This window comes from Erinaceus europaeus, chromosome 17 (genome assembly GCF_950295315.1).
Source record: "Erinaceus europaeus chromosome 17, mEriEur2.1, whole genome shotgun sequence".
Lineage (NCBI taxonomy): Eukaryota > Metazoa > Chordata > Mammalia > Eulipotyphla > Erinaceidae > Erinaceus > Erinaceus europaeus.
The window spans coordinates 37,362,104-37,382,699 of NC_080178.1; the positions used below are offsets into that span (position 1 = coordinate 37,362,104).

At 40.0% G+C, this 20,596-nt stretch overlaps 1 protein-coding gene across 3 annotated transcripts in view; it reads left to right on the forward strand.

Moving 5' to 3' along the window:
• The first annotated feature begins 3,830 nt into the window (after window positions 1-3,830).
• The window catches only part of NOX4 (NADPH oxidase 4), a 187,696-nt gene continuing 170,930 nt past the window's right edge, over window positions 3,831-20,596 (forward strand). For 2 of the 3 annotated variants that reach the window (XM_060176671.1, XM_060176670.1), the window contains exons 1-2: window positions 3,831-4,236; window positions 4,825-4,920. In XM_060176671.1, coding sequence (XP_060032654.1) covers window positions 4,180-4,236; window positions 4,825-4,920 — 153 coding nt within the window. In that variant the 5' untranslated portion in view covers window positions 3,831-4,179. The remainder of the gene's footprint in view (window positions 4,237-4,824; window positions 4,921-20,596) is intronic. The other variant, XM_060176669.1, reaches the window with a different exon arrangement.

A 20,596-nucleotide genomic window follows, 5' to 3' on the forward strand; every position in this document is an offset into this window, starting at 1 on the left:
AATGTATCATAATTCTTTTTTTGCTGTAGTATATGGAAGACCTGGTTTCTATAATTGCTTCTCCACTAGACATGGACAATGCCAGGTCAATTCATACAGCTGGCCTATTTCTATCTTTCTCTAGTGGGGCAGGGCACTGGAGAAGTGAGGTTCCAGGACACACTGATGAGGTCATCTGCCCAGGGAGTTCAGGATGAAATCATGGTAGCATTTGCAAATTGGCAGCTAAAAGGCAGTAGGATATAAAGTAGGACAAAATGTTTAATAAATAGCAATGAAAAGTAGAGATAAGGAATTTTAGGGTGAAAAGATGCTATTTTAGATATGTTCCTAAGGGCATAGAAATTTGGCAATTTTGCTAAAGTTTGCTAGCTAACATAAGGCAGTATAAAAATATTTTCTGCAAAAATGATGTCAGAGTTGAAGATAGGACTAGAAAGCTGGATCACGGCAGAGAGTAACTCCCAAATCTGAAGAAAATATATAAATACAATTAACTATTTACCAAATTGATCTGACCCACAGGAACCCTTATAACCTTCAAGTCTTTGTTGGTCTGTATTTATAGTCCATGGTCTTATGTGTCTCTTTTCAAAATATTTTATTTATTTGTTCATTTATGTACTTATTGGATAGAGACAGAGATAAGTGGGAAGGAGGAGATAGAGAGGGAGAGACAAAGAGAGATACTATAGCACTACTATAGCACTGATTCACTGCTCATGAAGCTTTTTCCCCTGCTGGTAGGAACTGGGGTCTTGAATACAGGTCCTTATGTATTAAAACATGTGTGCTGTACCAGGTGCATAATCTGCCCAGCTCCACATGTTTCTTTTTTATAGCACTTGTGCTTATAATTTTTAGAGGTGAAAGAGTATGATCTGCATGTAAAATCTACAAGTTATATTTTATTTAAATGAGTTCCAGACCTAACTCTCTCACTCAAATTTCAAGGAAATGATACATGAATTTTTTAGAAAAAAAAGTTTAGAAAACATTAACATCCAGAGCTAAATTAATTAATAAAATATATATATATCTTTTATTTTCCTATTGTTTAATTGCTTCACTTGTAACTCATGACAATACTTAGAATATTTTGCCAGGTTCTCCTTTCTGTTGAAATTATAAACTTAGAAATGTTACTTATGACTATAACTAGAAGAATGCCAATGTATTTGGTAATCAGAATTCTCTCCATTGGGAGGGTTCTCTATGAGCTCCTTCTCTGACTTTTAGTTACCACATGACAAGAACAGGATGCCATTTGTAAACAACAAGGTTCTTAGTTCTAGAAAGGTTTGAGGAAGGTCTCAGTTGGTTTTAAGTGGATCAGGAAGGTCATGAGCCAAAGGCTGAGAACATATATGAAAATCGGCTTCCTGAGATGTTATGGGGATTCCATATGGATTCATTCAGCTTTTGATCATTGATTCGTAATTGATCTATTCACAGAATTCACTGAGAAAAGTGCATTGCATGCAGTAGGGGAAGAAGAGCTTAATGAGATTTTTACTTTGAATTATATATTAAGGCATGTGCTGTAAAATTCAGTGTGTTGTGAAAATAACTTGAGAGCTTACAAAATAGGATTGTGCACCTGCTTTGTTATGTGTGACTGAGGTTTGAACCAGTCTCCCACCACATTGTAGGAAGCTTTTGTTGCTGTAGTGTTTTTGCATTTTTCTATCTCCTTCTCTTTCTCATTGAAAAGTGTGGCCTGAAACATTGAAGGCCTGGAGACTATGCAAAACAAACAAACAAACAACAACAACAACAAAGTGTTTAAATGTCATAGATAAGGATACTATTGGTTTACCTTTTCTGATGTTAGTTAAAATCAAAAGTTCCTGAATTGGGGGGTTGGGACAAAGACAGATTTAAGAATTATATAGTTTCTTTGTGTCATTATCTGAATGAGTAAAAGCTTGAAGGTATCAATGGGAATTCTGAAAATAATGGCTCTTTTAATTTCCAACGTATAGCTCTCCTGTTTCATTTTCATCTTTCTGTCCTTCATTTATTTTTAATTGCCATCATGGCATCCTTGGGGCTCAGTGCTTTCACAACAAATCCAGATGCCCCAGCATCCACCCCCCTCCTCCCTTTTGAATGTAGTGTATTTAAAGTGAACACACTTAACATATACAATCTTCAGGAGAACATGATTTGAGAGTTCTAAGAGGATTGTGCTTTTAAAACAGGCCTCATACCAGGTGACATTTCAACAAGAGTGCTGAAAGAAAGGAAATAATCATCTCTGGATGATGATTATTATATGCTTCTATGCAGACTTTGTCCCTGATTGGAAAACTCAGCTAAAAGCCTTAATGGTGTGACACTCCAGGTCTGTTTGCAAACAAGCACCGCATAAGACACAGAAAGACACTGGAAGTCACCTTGTAGAATCCATATTATCCTGTTACCATGCCTGAGGACTCCACAAAACCTGGGGAAGGGGGGGAGTAGAGATTTACTAGCCAAGTGGAACGGAAGTTATTTCTTTCTCTCTCTCCTTCTTGCAGTCTTTCTCCCTTTCTCTGTAAAAATAAAATAAAATAAAATAAAAAGTGCTAGTAAAAACTATGGAAGTTAAACAAATAAGATAACAAAGTAGATCCAGTTTTCAGGATTTGTTGGCTACTGCAGGACTCTGCTGGGGGGTGGGGGGTGGAATGTCCTTTGAGAGTAGAGATGACCCTCTGACACCTGGGCAGTGATGTAAGGAAGTTGGATCTTCCCTTCTAAGGAGATGCAGATTAAGAGCCTAGGTGGTGCTGCAAGAAGGAAGTGAGAACATGTGAAACCCTGGGCATCTCTGGTGCTAATTAATAGGTGAGAATAAGCTACTGATAAATTTTCAAAAGGGAGTAAGTTCCCTGAGAGTAGGAAGAAAGAAAATATAGCATCCCATGAGACTTGTGAAACTTTCAGGAAAGTATTGCTAGGCTCAGGAAAGGCTTGATAACACCAAGAGACTGAAAATTGAGCTCTAAGTCTCTATGGGCTTTTGGAAAAGTCATAATTGTATTTTTCTATGCAAAAATGCGTCATGACTTTTCCTACAACCAATAGAAGTTGGAGCATTTCCAGTGACAGGTTCTAATGAAAGTTTCGGATGGATACAAACTCCAATAAATGCTTACTTTGCATGAGTATTCTTTATGACCCTACCTTTCCTCAACCCTGATCTGTTTGCAGTGGAGGCCAGGGAGTACTTAGTAGTTTCACACTCCCTGCCCTCCCTTTCTCCTTCTCAAACTCAAAACACGTGCTGCTCCAGGAGGTAAAAAGTCACCTTTCCAAAAGAGAATGAATCAAAGTTGCCCTAAGTCCTCAAGTGTTACGTCACTATTAATTCCCCGTGCTCTTAGGATCCCCAAGTTTAGCAAAAAAAATTGCCTCAAGGCCGGGGCGGGGTTGGGGACGGAGTGGGTAGCTGGGGGTGGGAGAATGTGCTGTGTAATGGGAGGGGACTGGGGGAGCAGAGCAAAGCAGCTTCCGCTCCGAGTTCTTTCCCTGCTCTTTGTTCGATTTAGAGGAGCTTCTGGTGGGTAACTGGGTCTGCTCGGGCTTCGGTGCAGCTCGCCCTTGTCCTTTGATTCTCCTCAGTGGATAGCCTGCAGGATCTGGACCTTGGAGCAGCAGCAGTCTTCGCCAGCAGGAGGGTCGTGCCAGCACTCGGAGCTGGGGCCTGGACAGGTCACCGGTTGCATAACTTCTCTACCTCCCACTCCCATCTCCAACTCCTAGAGCATAGGCATAGCATCCCCTCAGCAGCCCCCCTCCAGCGCCTGCCCCCCGCCAATTCAGAGCTGCAACTCCCCAACAATCCGTCCCTTTTCCTCACCCAAAATCACTGCACCCAGCCTCCTCCTCAACTTCTAGTCTAACCCCATGTCCCCCTTTGACCAATTTAGAGCTGCAATTCCCACGCAACTCGCCTTCACAGACACTGCCGCCTTTCCCAGCTCCTAGTGTAGCCCTACCAGCACGTACACTGGGTTGCAGTGTGCTCCGCCCCCTGCGCCCCGCCCCTCCCTTTCTGCGCCAGCGGCGCCACATCCCATCAGTGGGCGGCTCCTCCTATCCCTCCACCCCCAACCTCTGGGAAGCACCCACGACCGGTCGCCTTGCTACTCCGGGCTCCCTGTCCTGGCTGCTCACTGGACTGGAGGCATGGCGGTGTCTTGGCGGAGCTGGCTGGCCAACGAAGGGGGCAAGCACCTCTGTCTGGTAGGCTGCAGGGACTTTGCGCGCCCGGCCAAGTGTGTGTGTGTGTGTGTGTGTGTGTGTGTGTGTGTGTGTGTGTGTGTGTGTGTGTGTGGTGGTGGTAGTGACAATTCTCCGCAAACAAACTTTCCAAGGCTCGAACTGCAGCCCTTGGAAGGTCTGCTGCTTCCTTCCCCCTGGATGAGGCAGCAGGGGTGCTCACCTTTAGTTACAGGTTCCTCTGTTTCTCTCCACTTTGCTTCTTCCGCTGTATCCCAGCACCTCAAAGCTGGCCTGCCGTGATTTCTTTGTCTTCTCTGTAATGGGGTGGGATGGGGGTGGGGGGCGGTGGTGGTGGTGACTTACATCACTCAGGAAGTCCTTTGCTTCTTAGAGCATAAGCTCAGGTGCTCAGGCCTGAGTGTGGACAGATGCTCTGGCTTTCTTTCAGGGCCCTTTCAGCTCTCTGATGGATGGTACATGCTCTCTGCAGCTGACACCCAGTTTCCCTTGGAAGCATCCACAATGTCCAGTGCACTCCAGACTTTCCCTGTTGTCGGACATTGTTCATTTATCTTTAATCTTTGTTCTCTTTCCCTATGTCTGATGTAGCTTCTCTGGCTCTCCTGGAATGTGCTGCTTTTCTGGAAAACCTTCCTGCTGTATAACCAAGGGCCGGAATATTACTACATTCACCAGATGTTGGGGGTAAGTGGACGGTTTAAAGAGGCAACCATGCTCTTTCGTTCTTTAAGAACTTATTCAGCTTGTGGTAGAGATGCGGGTTATCTTCTAAAGTGGTCATTTTTTTTGGGGGGGGGGTTAACATTTGTAGTCAAATTTTAAAGCTGGGTCTTTGAAGATCCAAAGACATCATCAGATTAAGTTCAAGAGCAGGTGCAGGCTGGTAGGGGGAAGGGGGCAATGGTGGGAAGGGGTTGTGAAGGGTCCTCAGGGAGGGTCTGCTTGTCAGGAGGACTAATACCACACAGGACAAATGGTAAGCTTTTTCTTATCACTTTTTTGCTCTTAAGTCCACATGAGCTTGTCTAGAGGATTTCTGTATGGATCCCTTTTGCTGTCCATCCCCAGGGTCTAATGTGTCTAACATGTTACTTGTTATCAGTCCTAGTCTGAGCTTAGAAGCTGGACACATTTGTGAATTACATGCAAAACTTAACCCCAATTCATGTGTCTGTCCATTGTGTTTCTCTAGTCTCTGATTTTTTCTTATTTATTTATAAAAAGGAAACACCGACAAAACCATAGGATAAGAGGGCTACGACCACCAGAACTCCGTATCCCATCCCCTCCGTTGATAGCTTTCCTATTCTTTAACCATCTGGGAGTATGGACCCAAGGTCATTGTGGGATGCAGAAGGTGGAAGGTCTGGCTTCTATAATTGCTTCCCTGCTGAACATGGGCATTGACAGGTTGATCCATACTTTTTGTTTGTTTGTTTGTTTAATCTTATTATTCTCCTTTCCATTCCCTTTTTGACTTCTTAAGGACAGTGGCATTGCAATCACCTTACACTGTATAAGGAAATTGTGTTTTCTAACAACTGAAGCATAGAATTGGAGACCAGGAGGTGGCACACCAGGTTAAGGGCACATAATATACAAGCTCAAGGACTGTGCAAAGAATGGATTCAAGCCCCCACTACCCCCATGCAGGAGGCACATTTCACAAGTGTCACTTCACAAGTGTCACTTTATAAGAAGGTTTATCTTTCTCCTTTTCTGTTTCCCCTCTCCCATCTCAACTTCTCTCTGTCCTACAGAAGAGAGAAAAAAGGGGTTGGGTGGTGGTGCACCTGCTTAAGCGCACACACATTGTACTAAGTGCAAGAATCAGTGCAAGGATCTGGGTTCGAGCCTCTAGTTCCCCATCTGCAGGGATAAAGCTTCACAAATGGGAAGCAGATATGCAGGTGGCTTTCTCTCCCTCTCTCTTTTTCAAAATTTCTCTCTGTCCTATCCAATAAAATGGAAAAAAAATGGCTGCGAGGAGCAGTGGATTTCTAGTATTGACACTGAACTCCAGCAATAACCCTGCAGACAATAAATAAAGGAAACAAAATAAAATAAAATATGAAAAATGAGTAGAATTGAGAGGGTGGTGTAGAAATTTCACATAACCCCATACATTTGACATTCATATACCCTTATCTTCTTACATGAGTTTTTCTTTAATAAAATCATGTTCTTAATTTGTAACTGTTTAATAGTGTTTTACGAGATTATAAGCTTACAGACTATAGTTTAATTTTTTTGTCAGACTATAATTTCACACTGCACATACCACCAAAGTCCTTTATTAAATAAAAGTTGTCACAAAATTTTAGAAATAATTTGCTGCTACTGCTCCTCCTCCTCCTTTTTCTTTGAAGCTTCATGCATATCAGTTTTCTGGATTCCACTAAGGGAAACTATCTGGCAGTTACTTTTCACATTTTTTGGTGCTTATTTTGCTAAGCATAATCACCTCCAGTTCCATCCATTTTGTCCCAAAGAGCACAGTGTCATCTTTTTAATTGCAGAGTAGTATTCCATAACATATATATCCCATAGCTTTTTGATCCAGTCATCTGTTGTTGGGCATTTAGGTAGCTTCCACTTTATGGCGATTGTCAACACTTGAGTTTTTAACTAATTTCTAAGCTTAAACTAATTTTACTGGTAACTCTTAAATCTGAACAATATTGCTGAACAGAATTTCTGTCTTTCATTTAACCAACTGAAGACTATTATGAAACTGTTGTTTGTCAATTGGGAACAGACACAGTAAGCTCTTCTCTAGTTGCAAGTCACAAATAATGGAGTGCAAAATCCAGCCAGGAAGTATTTAAATTTCACTATACTAGTTAAGAAAAAAAGAAAGAGCATTTTTAATAATTACAAGAAGACCTGTGCCTGTCATTTCAGTTTTGTTTTCTAGATATCCTAGTGATATGAGTTAGTGAAGTGAGGTTTTCAATGGGAGATATATTTAAGCTATCATATAACTTGATAAGCACCATGAAGAAAGTTCTTGAGAGTTACTCTGGTAAATTTTGCCATCAGTAGTGGTCAATTTCAATTAGGAGCCATTTTTATTAATATGTAGTCCAAGAATAGGAACATTAGAAGTCTTTTAAAAACTTGCTTTCAGACTGTCTCATTGTATCAACTAAAATACAAATATCACTGAAATTGATTATGGTGGATAACTGAATGCTGTGTAATTAAAGTTCACATTTGTTTTGCTGCTGTAGGGTAGAAAGAAGTCATTCAGCACTCCTTTGGCTTCTTTAAGGCTGGACAAATAGTAAAGAGTAAAGTAGATTGATAGATAAAAAGTAAAGATAATTTTATTATTAGTGTGTATACTTCACTCATGGAAGAGATCCAGAAAGACTGAGTAACTCATCCATATGACTTTTTTTTATTAGTGATTTAATAATGATTGACAAGGTTGTAGGATAATTATATTCCATTGTAGGATAAGAGAATTGCATTTCGTACAATTCCCACTAGCATACTTCTGTTTCCCATCTCCTCCACTGGACATGGACATTGATAGGTTGATCCATATCTCCAGCCTGTTTCTATCTTGCCCTAGTGGGATAGGGCTTTGAGGAGGTGAAGTTACAGGACATATTGGTGAGGTGGTCTGCCCAGGCAAATCAGGTTGGCATTATGGTAGCATCTGCAATTGGGTGACTAAAAATCATTAAGATATAAAGTAGAACAAATTGTTTAATTATCAGGAACCTAAAGGTAAGACTATAGCAGATGAAATTTGGTGTTTCCATTTTGGAAAAAGCTAGGAAGTCTATTTTAAGTATATTCCAAGGGGCCCATAACTTTACTAACTTTTTCCTGAGCACGACAGCTAACATGCAGGTGGGCTAAAGGTATTATCTGGGGAGATGGTGTCAAAGTTGGAAATAGTATTAGAAGGCTGTATATGGACCCCAGATCAAATCGATGGGGTTTGCAGTCAACAATATTTATATGTTTTCCCTATATTTGGGAGCTACTCTCTTCCCTGATTCAGCTTTTTAGCCCTTTTTAGCCATGACATCATCTCCCCAGACAATAACTTGGGTCCACCTGCATATCAGATGTCAGGCTCAGGCAAAAACTAGTAAAGCCATGGGCCCTTTGGAATATACCTAAAATAGGCCGGCTAACTTTTTCCAAAACAGAGATCCCAAATCTTCATCTGTACAATTTTTGCTTTTAACTTCATCATTAGTCAAGAATTTGTTCTGCTTTATATGTTAACTCCTTTTTTAGCTACCAGGTTCCAGACATTACCATGATGCCAAACAGACTTCCCTGGGCAGATGACCCCACCAGTGTGTCCTGAAGCCCTGCTTCTCCAGATCTCTGCTCCACTAGGGAAAGGCTGAGAGTATAGGTAGACCTGCCAATGCCCATGTTTGGCAGGAAAGCAATTACGGAAGCCAGACCTTCTACCTACTGCACCCCACAATGACCTTGGGTCCATACTCCCAGAGGATTAAAGAATAGGAAAGCTATCAGAAGGGAGGGGATGGGATACAGAGTTCTGGTGGTGGGAATTGTGTGGAATTGTACCACTAAGGGCAGAGAGTAGTTCCTAGATATGGGAAAAGCACACAAATACTGTTAGCTGTAAACCCCAGCAATATAATCTGGGGACCTTGTCTACTCATATTCAGCACAAGAACCTGTGTAACCTCTGCATCCCTGTCAGTCTGAGCTCACATTCCATGGTCATTGCTAGGAACATTCTTGGCTGCATTCACTTCAGGACCAGTCTTCCTCAAGTGGCAGAGTATGTTGACCCAAGCTTCCTTTGGAGAATGGGGCTGTCCTGTCCCTACCATTGTTGTTCCACATTGAAAGCAAATCCAACTATGCCAGATAAAGTAAGGACTACAAAAGCTGGGTAAGGGCAAGAGACTGGAACACTTTAATGATGGCCCTTTTTGTTACTATCAGACCACCAAAGTTCCCCCAAACTGCTCTCTGCAGGGGTTGGGCCAGTTTACATTACTACAAGCAGTGTGAGAGGGTTCTTTTCTATCTGCCACCTTTCCAGCATTTGTTGTTACTATCCTTCTGATGTATGACATTGAATCATTAAAATGCCTATAAAACTTAGATGGAAGAGAGTAAAGACAACATTTTCCTCTTTGTATTTAATAGTTGTACTCTAACATTCAAGTCTTTGATCTCTTTAGAGTGTACTTTTGGGTTTGGTGAAATGTAATGATTCAGTGTCATTTTTCTTCATATTTCAACCTAAGTGTCCCAACATCATTTGCTAAAGAGACTCACCTTTCTCTGTTTAGCAGTTTGGTTCTCTTGCTAAAAATTAGATGTCCATAGGTTGTGAGGGATTATTTCTGGGATTTTTGGTCACTATGTCTATTTTTGTTCCAGTACCATGCAGTTATGATTACAATGGCCCTATAATATAGTTTGAAATGTAGGAGTACAATACCTCCAGTTCTGTCATTTTTTGTTTATTTATTTATTTATTTTACCAGAGCTCTGGCTAATTGTCATTGGAGGACTGAACCTGGGACCTTTAAGCCTCAGATATGAGAGTCTGTATAACTACTATGCTGTCTCTTCTTCCTCTTTCTCCTCTTTCCTTTCTTTCTTTTTTTTTTTAAAGCTAGGAAGTTACTCTTTCAATTTCACTCATAAGGAAATGTTGGCAGAGAACATCCATATCCAGCAGAGGAGCAACTACAAAAGTCAGAACTCCCACCAAAAATATTTGATTCGTACTACCAGAGGGGTAAATGGAAAGATGACCACCAGACAGCTTCGAACCCCAATTACATCAGAACCAGAAGTTTCTGTCACCTTGAATCTTGTTTTTCTACCATTAGTGAAAGGGAGCTCTATCTAGAAAACACCAGAGGAAGCCAGAAACTTTTTCTCTTATCTGAGAGAGAAGAAGAACAAAGGAACCATGCTTATAAGTAATAATAGGTGTAGGTGTGACTTAGGAAAGGAAGTGAAGGCAAGATCCTAGGAAAAAATAGGCAAGAAAATAGGCAGATATAAATACATTATGTTAGATCTACCTATATCTGTGACCTTGGGAGAAACCCAGTGGAGGGAATCTGGTCACAGAATTCTGGTGGTAGGAATGATGTGTAGGTATATCCCTATTGTTTTATCATCTTTTAAATCAATATTAAATCACCAATATGAAATAAAGAAGCAACATTTAAAAAAAAAGAAATGTAGTCAGAGGAAGCTGAAAGAATTTTCAAGCTCTTTGGAAGATCAGTGTCAGAGTTAAGGCTGAAGGAATGGTTGTGTCTGTCCTTTCCTTTCTCTTCATTTTATCCAGAAAGCCTAATCCACTTCACTGCCTGCCTCTCTTATGCTGCTTGGTTACTGGTGCTTTCAAAAGAAAGCATGGGTCATATTTAATTTAAATTCATTTAATGGAGCACATTAAAATGTGAAGAAACTCCTGCGGCATTGAGTTTTAGAATGCATTTACTTTATGAGGTCATGTAGTGGCACATCTGATTGAGCACACAAATGACAGTGTGCAAGAACCAGGGTCTTGCCCTGGTCTGCACCTACAGAGGAAATTTTCATGAGTGGTGAAACAGTGCTGCAGGTATCTTTATCTCCCCTTCCCTCTCATTTTCTTTGTCTCTATCTTAAATGCATACATAAGTAAAAGCTCTCAGAATGCATTTAATTTAAAATGTTTACCAAGTTTCATAATGAAATAGCCACAGGTAGCCAACACTTTAAATTAATAAACTTGGATCAGATTATGCAAAAAGACAAGACTAGGACTACTTTGGGGACCCACCAAGTCATGCAAACATGTGTGAGTGCAAACATATGTGGCTCATAGACAGAGAGGGGCTTAAGGAGAGATTCTTGTAGACAAAAGCCCATATCCACTCTGGAGGGTGTGGGAAATAGTGCAAAAACACACTGTCTATATGTAAAACTTTTTAAATAGAGTTTTTATGTAATTCTGAGTCCCATTCATGTTGAAATTTAACTTTTCCAGACAGACACATTGTCTAGATGTGAGTCTCTACAATTCTCTGAACTTTGTGGACTTTCATTATAGGACTAGGCTGTCAGGGTCAAAATGTTAAGCTACTCTTGCTGTTTCTGTTCTTTCTGTGGTTAACTTCCATTTTCTTCTGACTCAGGATAGTCTTAATGTTTTTGCTTGCGTTATTTTATTATTTTATTTGTATTATATGGTATATCAGAGAGAAATTGAGAGAGTAGGGGTGGTAGAGAGGGAAAGAGAAAGAGAAACACTTGCAGTCCAGCTTCACTATCTGTGGTGCTTCCTTCTGCAAGGATGGGGATGGGGGTTTGAACCCTGGTCCTTGTGCATGGTAATGTGTGTGCTCAGCCAAGTGCATCACTATCAGGCCCGCTAAGATAGACTTTTAATGGAAGACAACATTTTTACTAGAAGTGGATGTAAGTCATATGGAGCATGATGACATGTAAAAATGATTCTGATTAAATATTAGGACATCTAGACAGTTATAATCAGCTCTGTGATTTCAGTGGCCCTTTTAATTTCATAGGAAAGAAATTCTATTCCCAGATTCTTTCTTTAGCACCAGCAACTTCTTCTAGAGACAACCTTAATTTAAAAAGTCATTTGTCATTTGTAGAGTGGAGGAGAGGTCAGTTTGTGTCTAAAATTACATTAGAGTTGCAAGTCTACAAAGCAGTTAGCTGACAGAAACCACCTAGGGTCATTTGGAAAGGAATATAGTTGGTCATGACATTAACAGACATTCCTGAGTTTTGGATATACACCAAGAACACTTAATTCATAGTTTATTTTGGGACTTTAATTTTTTTATTATTATTAAAAGGAAACTGAAAAAACTATAGGATAAAAGGGTACAGCTACACACAATTCCCACCACCAGAACTCTGTATCCCATCCTCTCCCCTGATAGCTTTTCATTCTTTAACCCTTTGGGGGTATGGATACAATGTCATTGTGGAGTGCAGAAGTTAGAAGGTCTGACTTCTATAATTGCTTCCCTGCTGAACATGGGTGTTGACAGGTCAGTCCATACTCCCAGCCTGCCTCTCTCTTTCCCTAGTGGGGTGGGGTTCTGGGGAATCAGAGCTCCAAGACATATTGGTGGGGTCGTCTGTCCAGGGAAGTCTGGTTGGCATCATGCTAGCATGTGGAACCTGGTGGCTGAAAAGAGAGTTAACATACAAAGCCAAACAAAGTGCTGAACAATCATGAACCTAAAGGCTGGAATAATGCAGATGAAGAGTTGGGGGGTACTCCAATTTGTAGATAGCTAGTAGACATATTTTAGTTATATTCCAAAGGGCTTATGGCTATACTAGTTTTTTCTTTTTTCTCCTGAGCCTGAAATCTGATATGCAGATGGATACAAGTTATTGTCTGGAGAGATGATGTCATGGCTGGAAATGGAGCAAAAGCTGGATCAGGGAAGAGAGTAGCTCCCTAATATGGGAAAGGGGTATAAATATTGCTGACTGTAAATGCCATCGATTTGATCTGATATGGGGCCCATATTCAGCTTAGGAGTCTATATGATCTCTGCATCCCTGTAGATCTGAGCTCACATTCTGTGATGATGAGTAGGAATGTTCCAAGTTGCCCCAATATTGACCCATCTTCCTCAGGTGTAGCATAGAGTATGTTGTCCATCCTCCCCTTGGAGGATGGGACATTCTCTACCATTGTTGATACAAGTTGAGGGCAAGGTCCAAAAGGCCCACAAATTGGTTTATTTTGTTGTTCCTGATAGAGATGACCAGTAACAATGGAGAGAAGGATTTATTCCACTTCTAGGCCCATCAAGTCTGTTTGGGAATCTCAGGACTCCCTGAATAGAGCCCCAGCTGATGGGGTAGCCTGATAGTGACTAAAGAGTCATCATTAAAGTATGCAAGTCTCTTACCCTTATTCAGCTTTTGTAATCCTTACTTTGATAAGGTTAACTTTGGAGTGAGTGAGAGAAATGTAATAGGAAGTAGGTGAAGAGGGTATCTAAGTCTAAGGAGCTTAGACATTTTCTCAGTTGTTAAAGTGTTGAGTGTCATTTGTTGTACTCAACCAAACTTTGATTTTTGAGTTCTGTCTTTTTGGGCTTTTCTACTAGATTGACAAGCTAAATTGGTCTAAGTCTGATTGATTAGATAATTTATGATGCCTTCTTTAGGCACTTCTATTAGGTTTCTAGACTTATTAGGTCTAAGTCTAATCACAGAGGGCTATTAAACACTTTTATGTTAAGTTACTATTGCCTGTTGCTTATCAACCTGTCAACACCCATGCTCAGTGGGGAATCAATTACAGAAGCCAGTTCTTCCACCTTCTGCACCCCACAATGACCTTGAGTTCATACTCTCAGAGAGTGTTAAAGAATAAGAAAGCTGGGAGTCGGGCAGTAGTGCAGAGGGTTAAGCTTAGGTGGTGAAAAACTTGGCTCCCCACCTGCAGGAGAGTCCCTCCACAGCCAGTGAAACAAGTCTGCAGGTGTCTCCTCCCCCCATCTCCATCTTCCCCTCCTCTCTACATTTCTCTCTGTCCTATCCAACAACAATATCAGTAACAACTACAACAATAAAACAAGGACAAGAAAAGGGAATCAATCAATAAACATTAAAAGAATTATATAAAAAAAGAGTAGGAAAGCTATCAGGGGTGGGGATATGGAGTTCTGATGGTGGGAATTGTATGGAGTTGTACCCCTCTTATACTCTGGTTTTGTCAATGTTTCCTTTTTAGAAATAAAAAAAAAAGAAAGGTAAAAATCACAAAGTCATATAGATGCAGAAAAGGCACTTGACAAAATCCATCGTCCATTTATGATAAAGATAACTCTAGGAACTGGAAATAGAAGGACAATTTGTCAACATAATAAAGATTATTTACAACAAACCCATAACCAACATCATTCTCATTAGGGAAAATCTGAAATCTTCCCACCTAAAATTAGGAAACAGACAAAGACGCCTCCCATCTCCATTTTTATTTCATATAGTACTCAAGGTCCTTGCCACCGCAATCAAACAAGAAAGATATATCAAAGTCATACAGATTTGAAAGGACAAAATTAAGTTATCACTATTTGCTGATGACATGATATTATACCTAAAGAACCCCCCCCCCCCAAACTTCACCAAACTGGAACTCAACTGCCTGGGCATGCAAAATAAAAACAAGAGTAAATAAATGAGACTACATGAAACTAAAAAGCAGTACACCAAAAGGAAACTATACAAGACAACCCAGTTAAAGGAGACTATATTTGCATATCGGTCATCCTCCAAGTGACTGATATTATATATCTATATAGAATTGGTACATACCTACAAAATAAGTAAAAATAATGCAAAATGTTTACCGGAAAACTAAAGAGACAGTTCTTTAGAGAAGAGATATACAAGGCCTAAATTCAAATTAAGTAATGTTCCACTTCATTTATCATTAGAGAAATGCAAATTACAATTACAGAGAAATACCATGTCACACCAGAAAGAATGGCAAACGCTAGAAGAAGAACCAGAAAGAATAGCTTGTATCAATAAGCCAGGGAATGACAGGTGTTGAAGAATTTGTGGAGAAAAAAGAACTTTGCTACATTCTTGTGGGAATGCAAACTGGTACAGCTACTTCAGAAGACTGTATGGACTGTCCTTAAACAAACAAAAATGGAATTTCCTTATGATCCAGCAATACCACTCTTAGCTTTTTATCTAGTAGGAACTCAAATACTAATTCGAAGGAACATATACACCCATATGTTCATTGCTGTATTATTCACAATAGCCAAAGAATGGAAGAAGCCTAAATATCCATTGATGGATGACTAACTAAAGAAGTTATGGGGTATATGTCTCTTGGAATACTACTCTGGAAAAATTATATTGCATCCTTTAGAACAAAATGGATATAACTGAAAGTAATTATGTTTTGTAGAGTAAGTAAAGAGATGAAAGAATACTACCAGGTAGTTTTGCTCATGTGGAATCTAGAGTACTGATACACATGAACTTATAAACACACAGAGAAAGAGAAAGGGAGAGAGAGAGGCAAGAGAGGCAGAAGGAGAGAGAAAGAGAGAGAGAGAGAGAAGAAAGAAGGGAGAGAGAGAGAGAAGCAGACTAAGACTTGTGAGAACTATGGTACTCAGCTTTGTGAGAACTCAGCTTTGGTGGTAGATATGATGTGAAACTATAATTGTAATCTTTTATACTGTAATATACTAATCACACACACACACACACACACACACACACACACACAAGAAGATGGGTCACTGAGTTGAAGAAAGAAGTTACATCATGTATTTTTTTTTTATTTATAAAAAGGTAACACAAAACCACAGGATAAGAGGGGTACAGCTCCACACTCAGTACCCAGAACTCAGTATCCCATCCCCTCCCTTGACAGCTTTCCTATTCTTTTTTTTTATATTTATTTTATTTATTTATTCCCTTTTTGTTGCCCTTGTTGTTTTATTGTTGTAGTTATTATTGTTGTTGTCGTCGGTGGATAGGACAGAGAAATGGAGAGAGGAGGGGAAGACAGAGAGGAGGAGAGAAAGATAAACACCTGCAGACCTGCTTCACCACCTGTGAAGTGACTCCCCTGCAGGTGGGGAGCCGGGGTTCGAACCGGGATCCTTATGCGGGTCCTTGTGCTTTGCGCCACCTGCGCTTAACCCGCTGCGCTACAGCCCGACTCCCATGCTTTCCTATTCTTTAACCCTCTCAGAGTATGGACCCAAGATCATTGTGGGATGCAGAAGGTGGAAGGTCTGGCTTCTGTAATTGCTCCCCCGCTGAGCATGGGCATTGACAGGTGGATCCATACTCCCAGTCTGTCTCTCTCTTTCCCTAGTGGGGCAGAGCTCTGGGAAAGCAGGGCTCTAGGACATATTGGTGGGGTTGTCTGTCCAGGGAAGTCTGGTTGGCATCATGCTATCACCTGGAACCTGGTGGCTGAAAAGAAAGTTAACATATAAAGCTAAACAAATTGTTGACTAATCATGAGCCTAAAGGCCAGAGTAGTGCAGATGAAGAGTTGGGGGGGGGTGTCTCCGTTCTGTAGATAGGTAGTCGACATATTTTAGTTATATCCCAAAGGGCCCGTGGCTATACTAGTTTTTTCTTTCTTTCCCCTCCCCCCCAGCATCATGTATTTTGTTCCTATCTCAGTGAGTAGATTTCATGATTCACATGCCCAAGGTACCAGGTTTGATTTCTGGAAACCTCCTCCCTGCTGTAAGTACTCTACATTAATCTTAAGGTGAAGACACACATATATCCTAATGTTCTCTGCCTCCCTCGTCTTCACTGACTAACTAACTAACTAAATCTCTAAGAAAAAGTTTTTGAGTCAACCAATTATACCTTGCACGAGGAAACAAACACAGGGCTTTGAAATCAAACCACTTTTATTTTTTATTTTTTTAAATTTTTTTCTTTTTCTTCCTCCAGGGTTATTGCTGGGCTCGGTGCCTGCACCATGAATCCACCGCTCCTGGAGGCCATTTTTTCCCCCTTTTGTTGCCCTTGTTGTAGCTTCGTTGTGGTTATTATTATTGCCCTTGTTGATGCAATTCGTTGTTGGATAGGACAGAGAGAAATGGAGAGAGGAGGGGAAGACAGAGAAGGGGAGAGAAAGATAGACACCTGCAGACCTGCTTCACCGCCTGTGAAGTTACTCCCCTGCAGGTGGGGAGCCGGGGGCTCGAACCGGGATCTTTACGCCGGTCCCTGCGCTTTGCGCCACATGCGCTTAACTTATTTTTTATTTTTAAAATCATCAGCAAAATCATTATGCAGAGAAGCTCAGTGAAAGGAAAATACAGAGAAATGCCTTTCACCTACATATAAAGTAACAAAATAGAAGTTCTTAACAGTGGAAAAGGCTGCTGTCTTTGGGAAAAAAAATCAACCAGATAGTAGTGAACCTTTTTGCTTATGGCTGTATAGATGGTAGGTAGTAGATATTGAAATGTGGGTTAGAATCCCCTTCCCCCTTCTTTGTCTTTTTCTCCAAATGGGCAAAATTTCATTTTTCTTTTTTCTTTTGTTTTTATTGGGGGTGGGGTAATGGTTTACAGTTAATGCAATTTTTGTTACATGTCTAAAATTTCTTAATTTTCTGTAAAACACTCTCACCCTTGGGTTAGAACCTTTTAATTCACAAATTTTGGAAGTGAATATTTTAGTAAATTGCTTAGCAAAATCATTTTACTTATAAAACATTTACTCAAATCTGTGCCCTTCTATAGATTAGACTCATACATTATCTACATAAAACATATTTCTTGTAGCTAACAAAATTCCCAACACAATAACAGTACAGTAATGACTAACTATACACAGTGATGCATTTTGCTGAAATTCCTTCAATTTACACTATTCCTGTCTTCCCCCACCTCCTCCCTGCTGTAAGTACTCTACATTAATCTTAAGGTGAAGACACACATCTTTCCTAGTCCAGCAAGTCTGTGCTTACCTTATTCTACATCTCTTGGCTGTATGTGCACTGCTTTTCCAGTCCTATCAAGTTGGGTGCTGTGACTTTTCTATTTATTCATGCTCCTATTTGCCTCACAACTTATTTTTTTCCCCCACTTTATTGATGGAGGGGCACTGGGGACCTGGTGCATGATTATGGAAAAGGGCCTCTGCCTGGTTGTGCTCATGCCTAAATGAATTCTACTCTCACCCCCAGGTGTAAACTCAATTTCCCCTTAGTTAAGAAGGCTTTCCAGGCTATCTTACTCAGATCTCATGCACCAGTGTGAATGCTTGTACCCTATACTTTTCATTCATGGCAAAGATCACTGTTGGAATTGACATTTCATTATGTTGCTAATTGTTTAGTACCTATTTCCCCTCAGAGGCACACATTGTAAAGGTAAAAGACATTTTCTGTTTTTAGCTGATTATTGAACTCCTACCCCTAGCAATAGGTACATGTCACAGAAAGTATATATTGTATAAACTACTAAAGTAAAACAGGCAACATTTATTGAGACACTTTTAAGAGAAAGCATGTGGTACAATGTCCCTAAGGCAATACATTAATTTTATATAGTGTTTGCAGTTTGTTAAATCATTTTAATTTCACAAACTTTCTAAGAGCTATGGTACTTTATACCTTGCTATATTATTATAAATTCACAGATGAAGACATTTTATCCCTCACAATTTTACTGATAAGTGTGATTAGCTAGTTCAAGTTCAAGGTTAATACCAAATAGATTGAGATAAGAAATCATGTCTGATGCTTTGAAAAATGTCTATGCATTTGTTATACTTACCTAGATACTATATTCTTTTATAAATTGCTATAGCAAAATATATTATATTGGGTGGCCTAAACAACAAATTTCTGGAGACTAGAATTTCTGGAGGCTAGTGCCAGCTGACTTTAGTAACTCTGGTCTAGTGAGAAAAGACCAGCTTCCTGGTGTTCAAATAATCACTCTTTTTAATTTTTTTTAAAAATTATTTTTTTAATTTAATTTATACATTCATACTATACATTATTCTGTATATGTCTCACTGCATATGTTAATTACATTGTCAAACATTCAAAGTTATAGTAAGGGGCTTGGGAAGGAAGAAGGCTTTTCTTCAAGACATTAAATCTCAATGAAATTTAGAGGAACTATTTACATCTCTTAACTCATGAGTTTATATGATTTTAACTGACAGGTTTAAATGATTGTGTTCTGGTGTATTAAAATTGCAGGTAGGAAGACCTGGGCTGAAGATAAGAGTGTTTTGCAGAACACTGAGAAATTTATACATGTACACCTGTACTTACTGAATGTAAACCATTAATCACCCCAATAAAAAATGCAAGTAGATTTTCATCTAAATCTAACAAACTAAAATTTCTTAGATACATATGTCAGGTCAAATAGATAACAATTATTGAATTTCTCTGAATATCTAGACTACCAAATTAAAATTATAGTAGTCTTGCTGATTCAAGTGAGAAAATTACATGTAATATTTAGATTGCCTGTTTCTATTTGTCCATTTTCTGCTATATTCATTGAACTGTTTTTGTCTCTTTAAAAATTTATTTTTTTATTAAAGAATTACATATCAACAGGGGTTAAAATCCACACCATCCCCACAACCAGAGTTCTGAATCTTCAGGCTCCATTGCAATCCACAACAGTTCCCCTAAAGTTGTAGACATGGGCCAACTATCATCTTTATAACTATGTATCCACATTTATATATAGCTGCCCCCCTTTTCTTTCTGATTCAATCCTCTCTTTCTTTTCAAGCCACTCATGACAATATAATTACCTCCATATGTCCCTCTCCTTTTCCTTCTCTCTCTCTCTGGGTGCTGTTGGAGCTGGAGTTCAGAGCATTCTTATCTTCATCCTATCACTTCTCTCTCAAGGTTGTTTTGGGGAGCAGAAGGTAGAAGTTCTGTCTTCTGTAATTGCTTCTCCACTGAGCATGGGCATTAACAGGTCAGTATACCCCCACCCTGTTTCTATCTTTCCCTAGTGGACCAAAGCTCTGGAGATGCAAGTGTCCAGGTCATATTGTTGAGGTCATCTGCCCAGAGAAGTTGAGATGGAGTCATGGTAGCATCTGTAACTTGGTGTCTGGAAGGTGGCATGACCTAAGTTGAGACAAAATAGTTAATGAACAGGAACCAAAAAGTAGGATTAGAGCCAATGAGATTAGGGATTTTAGGGTAAAGAAAGCTAGGAAATCCATTTTAGGCATGTTCCTGGGGGCATACAACTACGGTAGTTTTGCTTCAGTTTGGTTAAGAATGTTGTCTGAGAGAATGGTGTCAGAGTAGAGGAAGAAGGGCTAGAAAGTTGGATTAGGGCAGGGAGAAGCTCCTATTCTTGAAAAAAGCTCTGTGGCTAAAATTAACTATTTACCTCCATCCACCTGCTACACACACACACACACACACACACACACACACACACACACACACACACACACACACACACACACACACACAATCACCAGATCCTATGTAACCTCTAAGTCTCTCTTGGTCGGAGCTTATATATAGCTCATGGTCAAAAAGGGAACACTGTAGGCTGCACTTATTTCAGTACCAGTCTTTTTCAGGTGGCAGGGCAGGATACCCACAGCCTCCCTTTGAAGACTGGAGCTATCCCTACTTTCATTACTTTATGGTGAGGACAAGATCCTGGGAGGGCCCACAAGATGCCATTCCTTATGGAAACAACCAGTAGTGGTGCAAAGAGAGACCCTTTAGTGGTCTAGGCCTATCATATGTGTATGAGATTCCAAGGAGTCCCTAAGGCCCCAGATGATAAGTTGGTGTGATATTGACCAAACAGGCCACTATTAA